At 35.5% G+C, this 16613-nt stretch overlaps 3 protein-coding genes across 5 annotated transcripts; 1 reads left to right on the top strand and 2 right to left on the bottom strand.

Annotated features, from left to right (window-relative positions):
• Positions 1–1334: 1334 nt before the first annotated feature.
• LOC110413561 (syntaxin-71-like) lies at positions 1335–4625 on the bottom strand. Of its 3 annotated transcripts, XM_021424418.2 has the most exons (10): positions 4010–4625; positions 3739–3864; positions 3444–3621; positions 3283–3368; positions 3053–3121; positions 2893–2937; positions 2544–2606; positions 2374–2450; positions 1906–1964; positions 1335–1758 (listed from the first exon to the last, which is right to left on the bottom strand). In XM_021424418.2, the coding sequence occupies exons 1-9, from the start codon at positions 4163–4165 to the stop codon at positions 1952–1954; spliced, it is 813 nt and encodes a 270-aa protein (XP_021280093.1). In that variant the 5' UTR covers positions 4166–4625; the 3' UTR covers positions 1335–1758; positions 1906–1951. The 3 variants fall into 3 exon arrangements, with proteins under 3 accessions (XP_021280093.1, XP_089639137.1, XP_089639138.1); XM_089783011.1 differs by having other exon boundaries at positions 1335–1964; positions 4010–4621; XM_089783012.1 differs by lacking the exons at positions 1335–1758; positions 1906–1964 and having other exon boundaries at positions 1971–2450.
• Positions 4626–4854: 229 nt separating this feature from the next.
• On the top strand, positions 4855–12213 carry LOC110413566 (transmembrane protein-like protein). Its single transcript, XM_021424423.1, has 14 exons — positions 4855–5427; positions 6063–6121; positions 6340–6442; positions 6544–6653; positions 6935–7003; positions 7615–8214; positions 8812–9354; positions 9525–9588; positions 10113–10192; positions 10279–10383; positions 10611–10750; positions 10842–10970; positions 11473–11622; positions 11711–12213. Exons 1-14 carry the CDS (start codon positions 5202–5204, stop codon positions 11847–11849), a joined length of 2517 nt encoding a protein of 838 aa, XP_021280098.1. The 5' UTR covers positions 4855–5201; the 3' UTR covers positions 11850–12213.
• A 173-nt stretch (positions 12214–12386) lies between these two features.
• CRCK2 (calmodulin-binding receptor-like cytoplasmic kinase 2) lies at positions 12387–15590 on the bottom strand. Its single transcript, XM_021424415.2, has 6 exons — positions 15132–15590; positions 14332–14564; positions 14049–14217; positions 13859–13948; positions 13459–13760; positions 12387–13161 (listed from the first exon to the last, which is right to left on the bottom strand). The coding sequence occupies exons 1-6, from the start codon at positions 15385–15387 to the stop codon at positions 12898–12900; spliced, it is 1314 nt and encodes a 437-aa protein (XP_021280090.1). The 5' UTR covers positions 15388–15590; the 3' UTR covers positions 12387–12897.
• Positions 15591–16613: the final 1023 nt, after the last annotated feature.

Here is a 16613-nt window from a genome sequence, read left to right as displayed (position 1 = left end):
TTTATTAAATTTTTTGTGTACTTTTGTAGTACATAATTATCATTTTACTTTGAGACATTTTGAGAAAAATAAGGATCAAGATTTATAAATACTCAATAATAAATAAATTTATAAATTAAAAGTCTAAAAAATAAATATTTTGTTGGTATATACTATCTATACATTGACAATATACCACATATACACTCTTATAATTAACATGTTTAATTTTGATTTTACTCCGGATTTCTTATTCTAACTTTAATCAGTTTGTAATAACTTCTGTGATTTGTCGTTAGTAATTACGTTTAGATTAATTAGATGTAGAATTTTTTTTTGCAAATTGCAGTAAGTGTTTACAGTTTACTTGTTTATTGGAATAGAAACTTAGTTGGTGTTTAATAATTTTGATGGGACAATTAAAAGCAACTGACAGTGACAGCGCCACCAATAACAAGGAGTTGCTTGCCGATTTCAAGACATCTGCATCGCTTCGCTGCTAGCGGAGCAGCAACTAAGTCTAATACCATCTCATCTAACCTATATAAATACTATCTAATCCTTTTCTTATTATTTTCCTTTTTTTTCTTTTAGAATTCGGATTATAATTATTACGAATCATAGTAATACACCTCGAGTCGAATTTGAACTGAATTATTTTAGATAATTTTTTAAAATATTTTTAGTGAAACTTGACATAATATTTGAAAACTTTTTTAAATTAATTTAAAAAAATTAAATAAATATTTATTTTTTATTATATTTGATTAAATTTTATTAAACTTTTATATTTTTTTAAATAAATAAATTATTATTATTAATCAAAATATCATTAATTATATATATCACATTAATATATTATATGATTATATTATCATATCATATTAATATATCATATTATTCATGATAACAAATCAACGATTAATAATAAAAATTTGAATGATTTTAAAATTCACTATGAATTATTTATGTTCCAATTGTACAGTTTTATAAAATCAAATCAAATTGTATTGTCAATTAATTATTCAGATCATTGTGAATTTTAAATCAATTCAAATTCAGATAATTTTACATTCAAATTATTTTTAAATACACATTATTAAAATTTTCAATCAAATCGAATTTAGATTTAAACAAATCAAAAGAATTTTTCGAATTTGGATCCACTATATCGGTTCCAAATTCTGAATATTCATGACAGGGACGACAACAACAACGTTGTTCAGCTCGTTTCAACGTAACACAATGTCCTTTGGACTGGAGAGAAAGATAAGTTTACGGCGACAGATGTTTATTTAGTAAATAATATACTTATCGAAAATGAAACTTTAAGACAAAAAAGGAGAAACAGTTGATGAGGTGGCAACTGGCAGACAATGCTGCCAAGGACAATCCGATAATAATAACAGCATGATGCGGTTTTCAGTTGTTTAAGAGTCCTTGGCTGTGCCCTATAAAGACTTCAATAATAGAACAAGTACGAGAAACACGACACAAACAAGAAAGTAACAACTAACCAACCGTTGCCTTCGTTTTTACATGATTGAGATCCGAGGAGAGGATTCTTGTCCCAGTTCTAGACTTCTACTACGTTCTATGCAAATAGGTTTGCTAGGTTCATACGCATGCGTCAGGTACTTCTCGGGTTTTTCACAGGTTTTTTCCGTTGTACTAAACGACAGAGTTGCAGCTCCTCAACAGTTTTATTTTGTATATGGAAGTAAATTTTTCTTACCAACACCATGGGTTGGCTCTAAGCTACCAAATGGATCCCGTTAGCTGTATGATGTGAAAATATTAGGCATATCTTACAGTAGAATACATGATTACAACATGTATCAAATACATATAAAATGCTTAAGTCACAATATATATATACACCAGTAAAGTGGAGAAGTTGATTCAAAATCCATACAAACTCGTTACCAGAACAGAAGAGCAAAATCGTGGTACTAGATGTAGAAAGATTGTCTCATTTCAACACACTGCAGCAAAGAATAGTGGATCTCAAATGTATGGTAGTAGTAATAATTTAAACTGAACAAAAAAGCAAGTTAAAAGATAAGACGAGTGGAGTGGCGTAGAACCACAATGAGAGGAGCAGAGGTGTAAAATCATCTTGGTGAAGTTAAAGAATGGTGGTCAATATATCGAGGAATTCCCTTCTGAATCAGCTAAGAACCCTCGAGCAGTTGGAGTTTTAAAATGGGGGGAAAAGATATTGTAGCCAATCCCAAACAGTTTGCAATGATTTTAGTTGAGCTTAGTGGGGGTATATGAGAAGCAACTATGCAAATATATCAGCAACAATTTAATCAGTGAAGTTTTGTCTCAGAAACAAATTGCACTGTGCAATACTCAACGCAAAAGTTCAAGTCAAATTAGGAAACTTACTTGTACAAATAAGCAGCAATACCAAGAATTATGCACAAGAGGATGATATCAATGCAAAAGTTGCGGCTTGACCTCAGCTGAACAGATCAAAATAAACATGGCGGAAATTAGGGAAGAGATAGAAATCAGCTTCCATCCAAAAGCAAAATATGAAAGACAATCCAAATTACCTGGTTAACAGTATCCTTAAGTCTCACATTCGTGCTTTTCAGATCAGAGGCTGCCCTATCCACCTGGAAGATATCAAAAACAGTGTTAATATTGAACTTCTAATCTGCATAAACTTTCAGATGAAGAAAGATAATGTTCTAAACCTTATCTTTTTCACCTCACAAAGACCAAACATCAATAACTAGTTACTAATAATTAGATTTTAAAACACTAAAGACGATGCAAATAGCGGCTATAATGTTATTTTCTGACATAAATTGTCAGGATACTAGCAATTGATAATTTGTACATGTTCATGACGAGCAAAGAAGGAGATCGAGAGGCAGATAACTTAAAAAAGAAAATCACCTTCTCATCTATTTCATCCATCATTGGTACTTGTCTGTCTAATTCCTGCCAAGAGGAAAAATAGCATCTTTAAAACAATAATGAGCAAAAGAACTACAATGAGATCTTAGTGTTTAACAATTTATACCACAAGTAAATACACAATATCATGAAAACTAACCTCATTCATATCATGAGCCATGTCTTTCAACGTGTCCAAACCTTCTGCTATAACCTCCAAACCTTGATCCTACATAAAAGAATAATCCCCAAAACATCGCGGCAATCAGCGTTGTGAATGATAACATAATAGAACAGGGAGACAGAGCATTTGGAATAGCAAGCGAAGAAAAGTAAAAATCTCACAGCAATGATAAGGCAAACAATAACAGCAACGAAAACAATTCCTACCTGTTTCATTCTGCGCATTTCATACTCTTGCCTGAAGCGGTCAGACTCTTCAGTCTGTTGAAAGTACTCACTTTCGAATGCCCCATCTATTCGCAACATTAAGACTGTTTGATCAAAGGCCTCTTGACATAACAATAATCCAATAAATAAATGATTATTACCTGAAGATGAGTCAATTTTAATGCCAGTGTAAGAAGATGAAGCTGCCCAACCCCCACTAACACCACCACTTTGCTTGGCTGCAGCTGTTGATCCATCCGGTATTGCTTCAATCCTATCTTTCAGTGAACAAACCAAATCGTTCCGAGCTTCAAGCTCTTCTCTTGAAAGCCCCTTTACCTAAACCCCAAAGATTAATACTACCAGTTTACAACATAATTGCTACTAAGGTAATCAATTAGAAACTTTGAAAACTAATCAAGCCAAAAAAAAAAGAAAAAACAGAGAAGGAAAGACCTTTTTGAGAGCTAGTCGTTGTAATTTGGGGAGTTCTTCAAGCAGTCGAGCTTTTGTTCTACGAATTTCCGCATTCATAGCAACCGCCGTAGCCCTGTTCTTTTCCGTTGCAGCAGCTTCCGATTTCTACGGGATTTTTTAATTATTAACAAAAAAAAAAACAAAATAAGCAGTAAATTTTTTTGTTCTTCGTCACCGAGAAAACAAAAACGCAGCAACTTTAAACATATATGGAAAAACCACGGAGAAGGGAGAGGAAGAAGAGTTACACCTGGAGAGCGGCATCGATTTCGGACTCAACGACGCCGTAAAGGCGGGCGAAAGAGTCATCGCCGGTGACGTTGGCCTCTTTTTGCTTATCGATATCGTACTTTTCGTATTTCTTGCAAATAGCGTCGACTCTCGTGATCAAGTCTATCACCGTCATCTCCCTTCTTTCTCTCTAAATTCCACCGTTTCTCTCCCTCTCTCTTCCCTTTCTCTCTGTGGAAGTTCCTTTTACTCTCCGCGCGGAGATTCTGTTTCTTTCAGTTTTTGTTTTTGGAGTTTTTAAGTTAAGAGAGAGACAAACGGAGACGGAGCCAGAGAGAGTCAAAAGAAAAAAGGGCAGAAACGAAACGAATGTCTCAATGCTTTTGCGTTTTATCCGTTGGATTCTTTCCAAGTTGAATTTAAGCGGATCTGACGGTTAAGAGACATGGATTTCAATAAGCTCGGTTACAGAGGATTCCCTCTCGATTCCCCGGGGAACAGACAAGACACGTATAAAGTGAAAGGTCCAAGCTTTCCATCTTCTTCAAGATTTTTACTGGACAGGCTCGGTAAGATACCAAAGATTTTCACATTCACTTCGCTGTAATTCGTTTGATTCAAGCTTTTAACTGAACATAAAGCAGAGTCACGATGATGAATTAGTGTTGTAATATTAAGCTTGCGTCAAGGTAATAAGCAAGAAGACGAAGTGGAGTTAGGAGATTTTCTTTAATTCAGAAGGAAGGCTTTTGAATGAAGGAAAAAGTTTGACAGCAAGGCAACCGTTAAAAGAAAGTTAAGATCACATCAAACTCTTTGTTTTTCTAATTAAATAAACAAGTTTGGTTTAGCTTACGTGTGTTCGCAACATAAAAAGAAGTCCAAAATGATCTAATCTCTGTTGGGTTTTGAGTATTTTAAGTCCGTCTTAAATTTGCTTTCTCCTGGTTCAATTCTTTCGCCTTTCTAGAACGAAGGGCAAACAGTTCCTTTGAACCAGGTGGCGCGTTTCTGCACGTTCTTCTTTCTCGAGCGTGGCCTTGTTTTCTATCTCCCTTGCTTATATTGACTCGCACGACGGCAGCAGTCAATGAATGGCCATTAAAGAAAAAAAAGGAAAATCCATGTCCATTGTCTCCATATATAAATCTTTTCTCAATATCTTTTTTTGGCACCACTAATTGAAAAAGCTTTATGCTTTTAATTCCTTTATGAATTATCTCTTTAAATTACCTCTAAGAATCACCCCAAACATGGCAGAAAGTTCGATTCTTTGCTTGGTTTCGAGCTTGATTCTAAGTCTTTTTACTCTCTTTTCGTGGTTTTTTGGGCACTGCAATTCAGTTGAGCAACTTGGTGGATATGACACTTTCACTATATCAAGCTTCAAATACCCAGAAACGCAGATCAGACCTTTTGATATGCGTTATGTAAGAGGTACGAAAAACTAATTTTATGGTCTTTTTGATTGTTCAATTGTCATTATCGTTAATCTACTGAGTGTTTTCTTTTTTTTGTTGATTATGGACTGCTCTGATTAATGGGTAGTTGTCAAAATTTTAACTTTACTAATAAATGCATGAAATATTTTCCTGAGATTCGACTGCTGTTTCGATTTTGTGCATCGTATTGTCAATTTTTTTAATCTGAATTGTCTATTTTAATAATGAAAGCAAGATGCTAGAAATTTTCCTGGTCAAATTTGATTATTTATTTATTTACTCAAGTATTAAATGTAACACTGTTTCAGCGGTCGAATGTGAATTAGTAGTAATAATGACATGGTTTAGAACTATGGAGCTTGAACGTGTTTCTTTCTGAAATGAGATTAGACTGCTTTCCTATCATGGAAAGCTCGACAGTCTTGTTTCCCTGGAAGTGTCATTTCCCGCTACCTGTAAGCAAGAAAGAAGGAAATGTTTGTAGATATTTTGCGCTGTTTTGGGTCAAGTCTTTTGTTATTTGGAAAATGGGAAAGGTTCAGACAGAATGGTGATGAATTAGATTTTATTATTTTTTGAATCATTTTATTGTGTAATGTCTCAATGGGTTTACTGTTCGCCTTGTCTCAGTTGATTTACCACCATGGTTCTCTTCAATGTCGATATCGTTGAAGTCAAGTGTTGATCTTGTAAGTATGCTTATTAAAGTTAGTTAAGTTTTTAGGGTATCAGCTTTTCTATTATGCTGATTCTTGAACTCAAATTTCTTTTGTTTGTTCATACTACATATCTACTCCTTTCTTGACACGTATCATGGATAATTGTTCCACACACTGTCTGGAGTTTAGACATTTTGTCAATCATTAGTTTTCCCCATCACTTTTGCTTATGCTTCGTACTTTTGCAGGATATAGAAAGCATTGAAAGAGTTCCTAAAAGTATGCTGCCGATGATATGCTTCAGAGATGGCAGCCTCCCATTACCAGATGTCTCAAACACTTCATTTAAAGGTAAACTGCAAGCAAATATAAGATATTCTTTTCTTCTTTTAATAGCTGGCATCCTGAATATGAATGAATCTAGCAGTTTTAGAGATTTTCTCTTGTTGCAGCACTAGTTGCACTATCCAATGGATCTTTCGATGGATTAAAGGTACTTCAAAATACAGAGCAGTGCTATCCTGTACCCAAAAATATGACAATAAAGTTGACGAATGAGCAGGTATGCTATCATTATCGAATGTATATTATGTGGAAGAAATGTCATTCCATCTGTTCTTAAAAAACATGGATTTTTGTGTAATTTGTTTATCTGAATTCTTAGGTAAGTGTTACACCAAATCATCCATTTGGCATATTTTGACCCAGAATCAAGGTGGGTCATGAGTCAGGGGTGGGGAGTGTGGGGTAAAATGTTTAGTTTGGTGCATGGATTATTTCAAGAAATATATTATTTTTAGAAATTCAATTGCTGGCATTGTAACTTAAAATTCTGTGGATCAGATATCTGCTGGGGTTTTGTATTTTGGTCTTTTCAATGGTGTTGGGCCTACAAGAACACAGTCGAAGATGGTAAGACTACTAGCTAGCTCCACTATTTTGCACCTTCTTCACCACTTGCTCCATCATTTAGTTTCACATTTGTGTTTAGTGCTTTTATGCAGTTCTCCCCCACTTCATGTGGTTAAGCAATTTATTGGCTGAGCATATATAACTGTGTTGAGTAATTCACTTTAGAGGAAAATATCTGGGTTTCCTTTACTCCTGGAATCCTTTGTAAAAAGGACAAATAAAGATGCCTGTAAACTCCTAAAGAATCACATATAAAACTATGTTGATAGATGGATATTCTAATGGTAACATCTGCATGAAAGAAACTTGTTAGTTGGTTACTATTAGGTGATATCCAACATTGGTTTGTGATGCCACATAACAAGTTTTCTCAGCAGAAAGAATACCTTGCATGTATTTAAACTGGTGCGAAATGTTCTAGAAAACACTGAAATTCTTGTTTGAAGTTTATTTCTTGAAGAATTGGTTTGCTTTTGCTCCTGTTTGTTTCATTCTTGCTATGTTTTCTGGTTCTTCCCTGTCTGCTTATCCTCGTCAAGGAGAGGTTTTGGTATGTCTGTTCCTGGCAGTCAACTAGAAATTGAATTTAGAGCTACTGCTCTGGATTGCAGATTGTTCGAGGCCCTGCTTACTCCTTTGCAGCCAATATTAGTGTGGAAGGATGTACGACCTCAACAATGCAGGGACAATATTGCAACCAAACTGTTGACCTGCTTTCATGTGGTCGATCTGGCAGCTACAATAGTTCTGGAAATCTTTCAGTGTCGGGGTTCCACAATCAAAGCATGGTTTCTTGCAGGAACAATTTTGATACCTCTTGCCATGGAGCTGGAGAAATGAAAATATACTCCTTAGAGATACTACGGATGGCTGAATTGTTAACCATTTCGGTAAAAAATGTAAGGTTAAGACCTCTGAATAGCAGTGGGAATAGTAGCGGAATTGACGTAATGTGCTTTGCTCGTTATGGTGCAATGCCTTCAGCGACTCTACATGATTATTCTGGTAACTTAAATAAATCTCCTTTGGTTATTCACTCCCCAAAGGTTGGTCGTTTGTATATTTCTATTCTACCCCTTAATCTTTCAAAGGAAATTGGATTGGCCCAAGGTAATGCTTCAACAGTTTGCTATTCCCTGGAACTGCAAGCGCTTGAATGTCCTTTGGGGAAGGCTGGGCCAGCCTGTTCATCCGAAAGATACATGCTTCAGGTGGGCATTGTCAATGAATGTGTATTCTCTGTATCACTTCTTTATTTTGCATTATACTCTGGTGTTTGTTATGTACTAGTTTTATATTTTGGTGCTATTACAAAATTATCTGCCTATGTGAAATTCAATACGTTAATTAATATGTACCTGTTCTCATTTGTGAGGATAAAGTAGATATCAGGTTTAGTAAAAAAGAGATAAACAATTTACTTGCTTGTTAGTGGTGACACAGAAACTGACACAAAATTATGGATGAGAAGATGACAGTAGGAATTTCATCTGTGGGTGACTGGGCACACATCTTGACAATCTTGTCTCAAGGACACATGTAAAGCCTTCCTGGAGGAATTATTGCCAAGAAAAGTAATCATTTTGAAGCAAAAAGGGGCCAAATTTGGTTTATAAATTTTACTTTTGGAGATCTCACTTATACATCGAGCAATAGGATGCAACCATAGATTTCTGATCTTGATTTTAACTTTTTTATATTAGATTTATGAACAGATTATTCTTGCACTATCTTTTCTTCCTGTAGATACTTTAAGAAACCCATTCGCAGGAATAATTTATTGACAAGCTGAGAATGGTTGTCTGCAGACAGTTCTTAGGAAAGATTCCACGCCTTTTGAATCCTATTATTTGCCAGATGGTCAGAAAGTGATGTCAGATGCTGCCAATTTTCTTCTTGAGCCCCTTTTAAGCAACTACACATATGGAGAAGGAGTAATAGATATCTGGACTTATTTTCTTCTAGATGTTCCTCGCGGTGCAGCTGGTGGAAATCTCCATGTCCGGCTGACATCAGATAGAAAGATAAATTATGAAATATATGCTAGAAATGGTGGATTGCCATCACTTGATAACTGGGACTATTATTATGTAAACAAGACAAGCAGCAGTCATGGCTCCATGTTTTTTGTATTGTACCATTCAAGTGAAGAGAAGGTTGATTTTTACATCTTATACGTTAGAGAAGGAATCTGGAATATTGCATTAAGGCATCTATACAACCCAGGTGGCACTTCTGATGGGCAGGCTACTATGTCTATTTCACTTGAAAGATGCCCAAAAAGATGCTCCTACCATGGTGATTGCAGATCTGCTCTTGATGCGAGTGGGTTAACATCATACAGGTATTATGTTTTTCAGCCCTCCCCTTCTTTTATTATATATTTTTTATCTAATTTTCCTATATTTGGAAATTTCTATCCCCGTTAGATTCTGATGGCATAAAATTCTTGTTTAAGGATGAGTTGAAGGTTTAAATGAATTTCTCATTGTCTTGTAACTGTTTCATTTCTGTCTCTCAGCTTTGTGCTTGTGATCGGAACCATGGAGGTTTTGACTGTAGCATTCAGATAGTATCACATCAAGGTAAATGCTTTTTAGGAGTTGAATGCAAAATATCACTGCCATCCCTGCCACTGTTTTTCATCAATTGTTTGTTTATGGTTCCAAATAGCTACTTACTTTCTCTTTGTAGGCACAGATATCTATTGCTCCCTGCCATTTTTATTAACCAAAAGTGCCTCAAAGAACCCACAATTTCAAGCACTAGTTTGGGAAAATATTTAGACTGTATATCTACTTAATGTAGTATTTTTTTTTTCTTTTAATATTTTGGCGGGGGATTGGGGGGGGGGGGGGGGGGGGGGGTGTGGGGTGTTCGTAAGGCTTTATCATAGTCTGAGTCTATGACCAACTTAAATTTATGATGAGGAGCTATAAGCTGTCATATGAGGTCAAGAGCACCTAAAAATTGCATATCCTTTGAGATGGTCTTGGCACAGTGTTGCTTAAGGAGAGGTTTATTTGCATTTGAAATGATTCCAGGACTTGGTATTATGTAATGCTATGAAATCAAATTTAGCCAATCCTCTACTTGGAAACTGATGCAGGTCACATATGGCAATCAATTGCTTTAATTGCATCAAATGGTGCAGCGGTGCTTCCTGCTTTTTGGGCTCTCCGACAGAAGGTAAAGCTCCATTTCTGTCATGGACTCACTTGCAGATCATTCTGTGATTTCCATATTTAGTCAAAAGTTTAATTTGTTATATGCAGGCATTTGCAGAATGGGTGCTCTTCACAGCGAGTGGAATTTCTAGTGGATTATATCACGCATGTGATGTGGGCACCTGGTGTGCATTATCCTTTGGTGTCTTACAGGTATATGTTAGTCCAATTTATTTTTTTTTTCTGAAAAGGATGACGGTATTCATCATGATAAACTTTAGAAAAAGCACAGGGGAAGTACATGATGGAAAACATGAAATCCAACTTTTATAACATGCAGCGCCTACATTTGCGTCTCCTTGTTGCTAAAGTTCTCTTATCATTTTTCAGTTACTAGTTCTTTGAACTAATATTGACTAGTCAATTGGGAAATGTTTCAGTTTATGGACTTCTGGCTCTCCTTCATGGCTGTGGTGAGCACCTTTGTATACCTCACTACAATTGATGAAGTTTTTAAAAGGACAATCCACACAGTTGTGGCTATCCTTACTGCCCTCATGGCCATAACTAAGGCAACCAGGTATATAGATCTGGTGACATTTATGTTATTTTGAATTTACGACCCTCTTCTAACTGTTATGGCAGGTGTTTGACCAAGCTAAGTTGTGCAGATCATCCAATATTATTCTTGTGATGGGAATTGGAGCACTTGGACTTTTTGTTGGGTGGTTGATAGAGTTCTCTACGAAGTATAGGTCACTTTCCTTTTCAATGGGATTATGTTTAAATAGGCTTGAGAGGTGAGTTTCTCTTCTGTACCATAATGAAGTTTGATGTAGAATTTTATTCTTGTGGCTCCCAATGCAAATAAATGCAATTTAAAAAATGCACACTTGGGATTTTATACACTAGCACACCTACTGCCTTTAGTTTTTTGTAAGTAGTACCATGAGAGTTGTTAAATCGTTTTTTTTATTCAGTTTTTAATTATTTTGCTGACTATGCCTTGAGCTGGTCAAGGATACCATTGCTAGTATTCTGATTTAGCATCTAATATTTAAGTGCATGATTTCACCTGAAAGCTAATATTCTAAGATACACAGGAAACCATGCTTTGTCATTAGAGAAGTTAATTGTCGACGGAAAACATTACCCTATACTCAGAATTATTAACATCATAGAAGCACAACATGGTAGATAGATTTGTCAACTAACAGTAATCAAAGATAATGCATTAGTAATTACTGGATAAATTATTAACCTTTCTCTTCCAAGAAACCTGAGTATGTATTTTAACTGTAGATGGCAGATCAGAGATTGGCTGCAGAATCTTGTAAAGACTGTATTGAAACGATTTCGATGGGGTTTTGTTCTAGCTGGTTTTACTGCACTAGCCATGGCAGCAATAAGCTGGAAACTGGAAACCAGTCAAAACTACTGGATTTGGCACAGGTTGGATCTCCCCCTCCTTTTTGGTGTATAAAATTGTTTTGATCTCTCTCTCTCTCTCCAATGTTTGACTCATAAAATTTTAATGCAGTGTTTGGCATGTCACTGTATATTCATCTTCTTTCTTCTTCCTCTGTTCAAAAGTCACTGCCATTAATAGTGGGAATGAAGGACCCTCGACTGGAAACTATCAGTTGACTCGGCAAGATTCTATCTCAAGAGGTGCATAGGCCTTCTCATGGAATTAAAGTTCAAATACGAAGGAAATAAGTTATTATGAAGACATGCAGGGAAAGTAGTTTGTACAACCAAGATAAGACTTGATGGCTTCAACAGCTTGTGTAAAATTTGCCTTTTCCCACCTTTATGCGGTGGTGTCTTTTCCTTTTGTATATATATATATATACACCAATTGATAGAAAAATGAATTGAGGCAGGATAGAAATGTGACCCAAAACCTTTTAGCCTTTAGGGGGCTGCAGAGCAAAGTGTGAGGAGAAAGATGCAGTTGTTTCCATCATGTAACTGTAAAAAATACTTCAATGGTTTTCAACATTTTTCCTGTTGATAATGGAAGTACCTTAGATTTTATAATCTTGTGAGCTTGATGGCTGAATGGATACAGGATGAACATGTGATAAATACAGCACTTTTCATATTAAAAGCCATTTCCCAGAAAGAAAAATAAGGCATTAACTGCAGTCATATGCTTTCTCCAGACCATGGTCGAAACCTGCAGGCATTAACTGTGCAATCCCAACCATTTGATCATGGTGAGTAAAGGGGGCAATTATCAAGAGATTCATTAATAAATCCATGGGTATCCAAATTCCAATATCCGACAGCTTTAGCCTTGGCTATTCAATACTAGCATTCAACAATAATTTTCCAATGAATGAAATACACTATCTTCATGAATGTTGCCTGCTTACGCATGAAAACTAAATCAAAATTCATCAATCAAACATGAAATACAAAGTACAAGAGTTCAATAATCAACAAATTGAATTTCCTATACACAAGCCAAACCTCAGCAAACACATTTCCTGCAAAAACTTAAGCTCCCTTAAGGCCTAAGAATCATCTTGGCATATGCACTTACTTGAAAATTATTGGCTTCCTTGTGCCTTGTTGCTAGCACATTCTCAATTGGTTGATCCTCAAGGCAGGCAGGTCGCTCTATTTCTTCTCTACATATTTGTACCTTGCAGATTTAGCTTTAAAAACAGTGATACAACAAGCAACAATTTGTACGTTGTATCTAAGTTGGCCCTTTGTTTAGTTTTCTCTAACTGAAGCACTCCTTTGGGAATTTGATGAAAGAGAGCGAATGTCAAAAGCTGATTGTTCTCTATAATCCTTACGGATGCTCCATAGGACCTCTCCACACCTCCTCATACTAGGCCGGCTCTGTCTACGGGGAGCCAGGCATTGCAAGGCTAGTTCAAGAATCTTTTCAAGGGCTAAGTTGGTCCCAGCAGTCAGTTCTAGCTTAGGGTCCAAGGCTGAAATGGCATCACCATCATTAAACTTCTTGATTGCCTGCAATTGAAAAACATGTCAGTAGACTAGATAGATAATAACCATCTTTTCTTATAAAAAAAAGGAAAACAAACTAATTGCCACCCTCCGATTTTTTTTTTCCTTTATGTAGGTCATTTTTCAACACAATCTGAGTAAGGCTTCATTCATGAAGGTAGTTATACTTCTTCCAACTAGACAAAAGGGATGAATTACGGCATACATGTCATTAACTCCATAGAAATGTTACTATACAAAATTGAGTGACTGGTAGTAAGTATTAATATGAGCAAGGAGAGAACAGAAAGAAGATCACACCCATTTTGCTGTTATCCGCTCCCTGAGTTCCTGTTTTGGTTCAATGGGGCGCCTTCCTGTGACTAGTTCAACCAATAACACTCCAAATGAATAAACATCACTCTTTTCTGTAAGTTGATAGGTCCTCAGGTATTCTGGATCTAGGTAGCCAGCAGTTCCTTTAACCTGCGTAGACACATGGGTTGCACCAGAATCTGTGTCAGCAGCCATCCTAGCAAAACCAAAATCAGCAACCTTGGCCCGTAACTTTTCAGTAAGGAGAATGTTGGACGACTTTATGTCTCGGTGAATGATCGGGTGATCTACATAGAATTCAATGCATCGTCTAATTAATCTCTCCCCCAACTTTTCCTCAAAGAACTGCAAAGCTCTTATTTTCTATGAAAATTCAAAAGCAAACCTGTATACATATGAAGATAGGTGATTGCATGGGCCACATCAATAGCTATATCTAATCGTGAAGCAAGGTCAAGAACTTTCCCCTGCACACCTGAAGCAAATTTTCTCTTGTTTCAAGCCTCAAAATTCCATCATAAAGGGCAAAAACAAAAGAACCCAAAGAAGAGTGGACCAGAATAATACAAACTTACCATCCAAGTGTTCCCTAAGAGTTCCATTAGGCACATACTCCACGACAACAATTCTTTCATCTCCATGCTCTAAATAACCATAGAACTTAACCAAATTCAAATGTTCCACTTGTGCCAGTGTTTTTATCTCACTTTGGAATTCCACACCCAAATGCTTATCATATACACTCTACAAACAAACAAAAAGTTGATCAACGACATAGTTTGGCTAAGCCCATATACAAGTTATGACCAAAGACAGAAACAAACTAATTCGAGTAACTTCCATAGTTTCAAATTCAACCTTTTTAGCACGCTTGATTGCAACAAAGGTTCCATCATCAAGTCTCCCTTTATAAACCGTCCCAAATCCACCCTGTCCAACCTTGAAAGCAGGGGAGAAGTTCCTCGTGGCCTTGAAGATCTCCTCCATTGTGAATGTCATGCTCCCGGGCGCTCTCTCCTTTGTAGAATTGGAATAGATTCCTCGATTCGATTCCCTCCTCTCGCTCTTCGTTCCCGACGTGTCCGATGCAACTACAAATTAAACAATTGAGGTTTACATGATTTAAACTCATCTCTTTCATTTTTCTAATTTAATTTTCTTTGTTATCTGTTACATTAATGGAAAGTAGATTAACAGTGTAGCTTTCATTAGTGTCATTATCCATGATTCAATTCTTTGAACAGAAAACTTACAATTAATTCTACAATAATTAAATTCTTTGTAAAATAGATCAATGAAAAAAATTGGGAGTTCTTTTTCTTTACTCCCGAAGTTTGAATAAATAACTAGTAGCAGAGCCGGCAGGTTGTTTGGTTGCCGAGAAAATGTCAAAACAGAAAAAGTCCCAGTAAGAGAAAATAACCAAAAACAACATTCACATAAAAAACAACAACAAACAGACAAAGACTAAAGACTTGTCTATAGTCAAATGACACGTAAAAACTCTTGATTTTTACCGTTTTCTCAGATCCGAGGGCGGAAACTCGAACTCAGCAAAAGTTTTACAAGAGAACTACTTGCTTAAAATCCAACTAAAAAAAAGAGCTGTCTTTGCCACGAAATCATCGTTTGAAACTATAAGGAGATGGAGAACATACCGGAAGGAGCTCCGGACTCATCGGACACTCCAAAATTCTTGCTGTCGGCTGTCTCGGGAGGTGTAAAACACGCGACGAAAGCTCCAGCAAGGGACCGGGCGGCAACCGTTACTGGATTACGGCCTGAACCGGATTTCCGAGAAGCAGATGATTCAGAGTACGACGGGCTAGGAGAGTAAGCGAATCGGTCCGGCGTTGACCGTACGCCGGAGCTATGGTTCCGGCTTCTTGAGCTGGAGGTGGTGGAGCTAGTCATCACGAGAGAGAAAGGATAGAGAAAAAACAGTGGGCACGTACTGACGTAGAAATGGCGGGTAGTTGGGAGGTGGGGAAATAATGAGAAGACTTTGTTTTTTGTTCTGCAAAGATGGGTGAAGCTAACGTGCACCCCTTATGTTGCCTTCGTTAACTGGCACTTTATGTTAGAGGATTCTGTGACATGACACCATTCCCCCCGCCGATCGGGTAAACATATATCTTTGCTTTCCAACTAAGTAGTTGGATTAACGTGTCTTGTCTTATCTTGGCTAAGGTTTTCCATTTTTCCACGCAAAAAAGTAAAAGTAGTTTACTTTTATTACCCTAGATTTTTAGAAACTTAATTAAAATTACCATGACTTAGTTTCTAAGGATAGAAATGATCAAAGCATATCATAAATTCATAATATTTTTTTTATAAAAAAGCTTATACTGATAGAAATTTTTTGTTAATTTGAAATAGATGGAATTGACAAATGAATGGACCATGTATACTTGCATAACTTAACTTAATTTATACACTCGAGTATTTGATTAATCGATTGATGTATAATCTTCTTCTTTAAAAAATAGGGTTTGAATTTCTCATTTCTCAATTATAAAAAAAAAACTTAACTTGATTTATGAATATTTAAAAAGCTTTTTAAATAAGTAGTGATTATTTTATTTGAAATTGTAATACCGTCTCAATCTTTTTTTTTCTTATCTTTATTTGATTTTCTCAAAAATCAAAACAAAGAATTTGATTTTGATATATTTTACATTAAAAAATTTAAAATTTTTAATAATGTAATAAATAAGAATATTAAATGTCTAAAATATAAAAAAATTATTTAAGGACATTCAAAAAAAAATGAAAAAAAATAAAAAAGTAATATTTTTAAGATAAAATTTTTAAAAATATAATATTTTAATTAAAATATTTAACTCATTGATTGATGTATGATCTTTTTATTTAATTAATAAAATTTAAATTTCTTTTTTTTTTTTAATTAAAATAAATAAAATAAAATTAAACATAATAATTTACTAATTCATTTTGATTTGATTTATTAAAGAAATTATAAAACTTTTCTTAAATTAATGATTGTAGAGTCCAAATTTATAATTGGGCAAAAAGAAATCCGTGGCGGTGGAAGTGTATTTTTTAGGGTCAAAGTCAAGCATTACTCGAAAGAAGGTGCTTTATATAAACAAATACAGTCCTTACAAATTAACAAGACA

The sequence above is a fragment of the Theobroma umbraticum genome, unplaced genomic scaffold (assembly GCF_002168275.2).
Source record: "Theobroma umbraticum cultivar Fairchild unplaced genomic scaffold, ASM216827v3 scaffold_4.1, whole genome shotgun sequence".
Taxonomy (NCBI): domain Eukaryota; kingdom Viridiplantae; phylum Streptophyta; class Magnoliopsida; order Malvales; family Malvaceae; genus Theobroma; species Theobroma umbraticum.
Note: the sequence above shows the minus strand (reverse complement) of the source record. Positions and strands in the feature narration are given on the sequence as shown.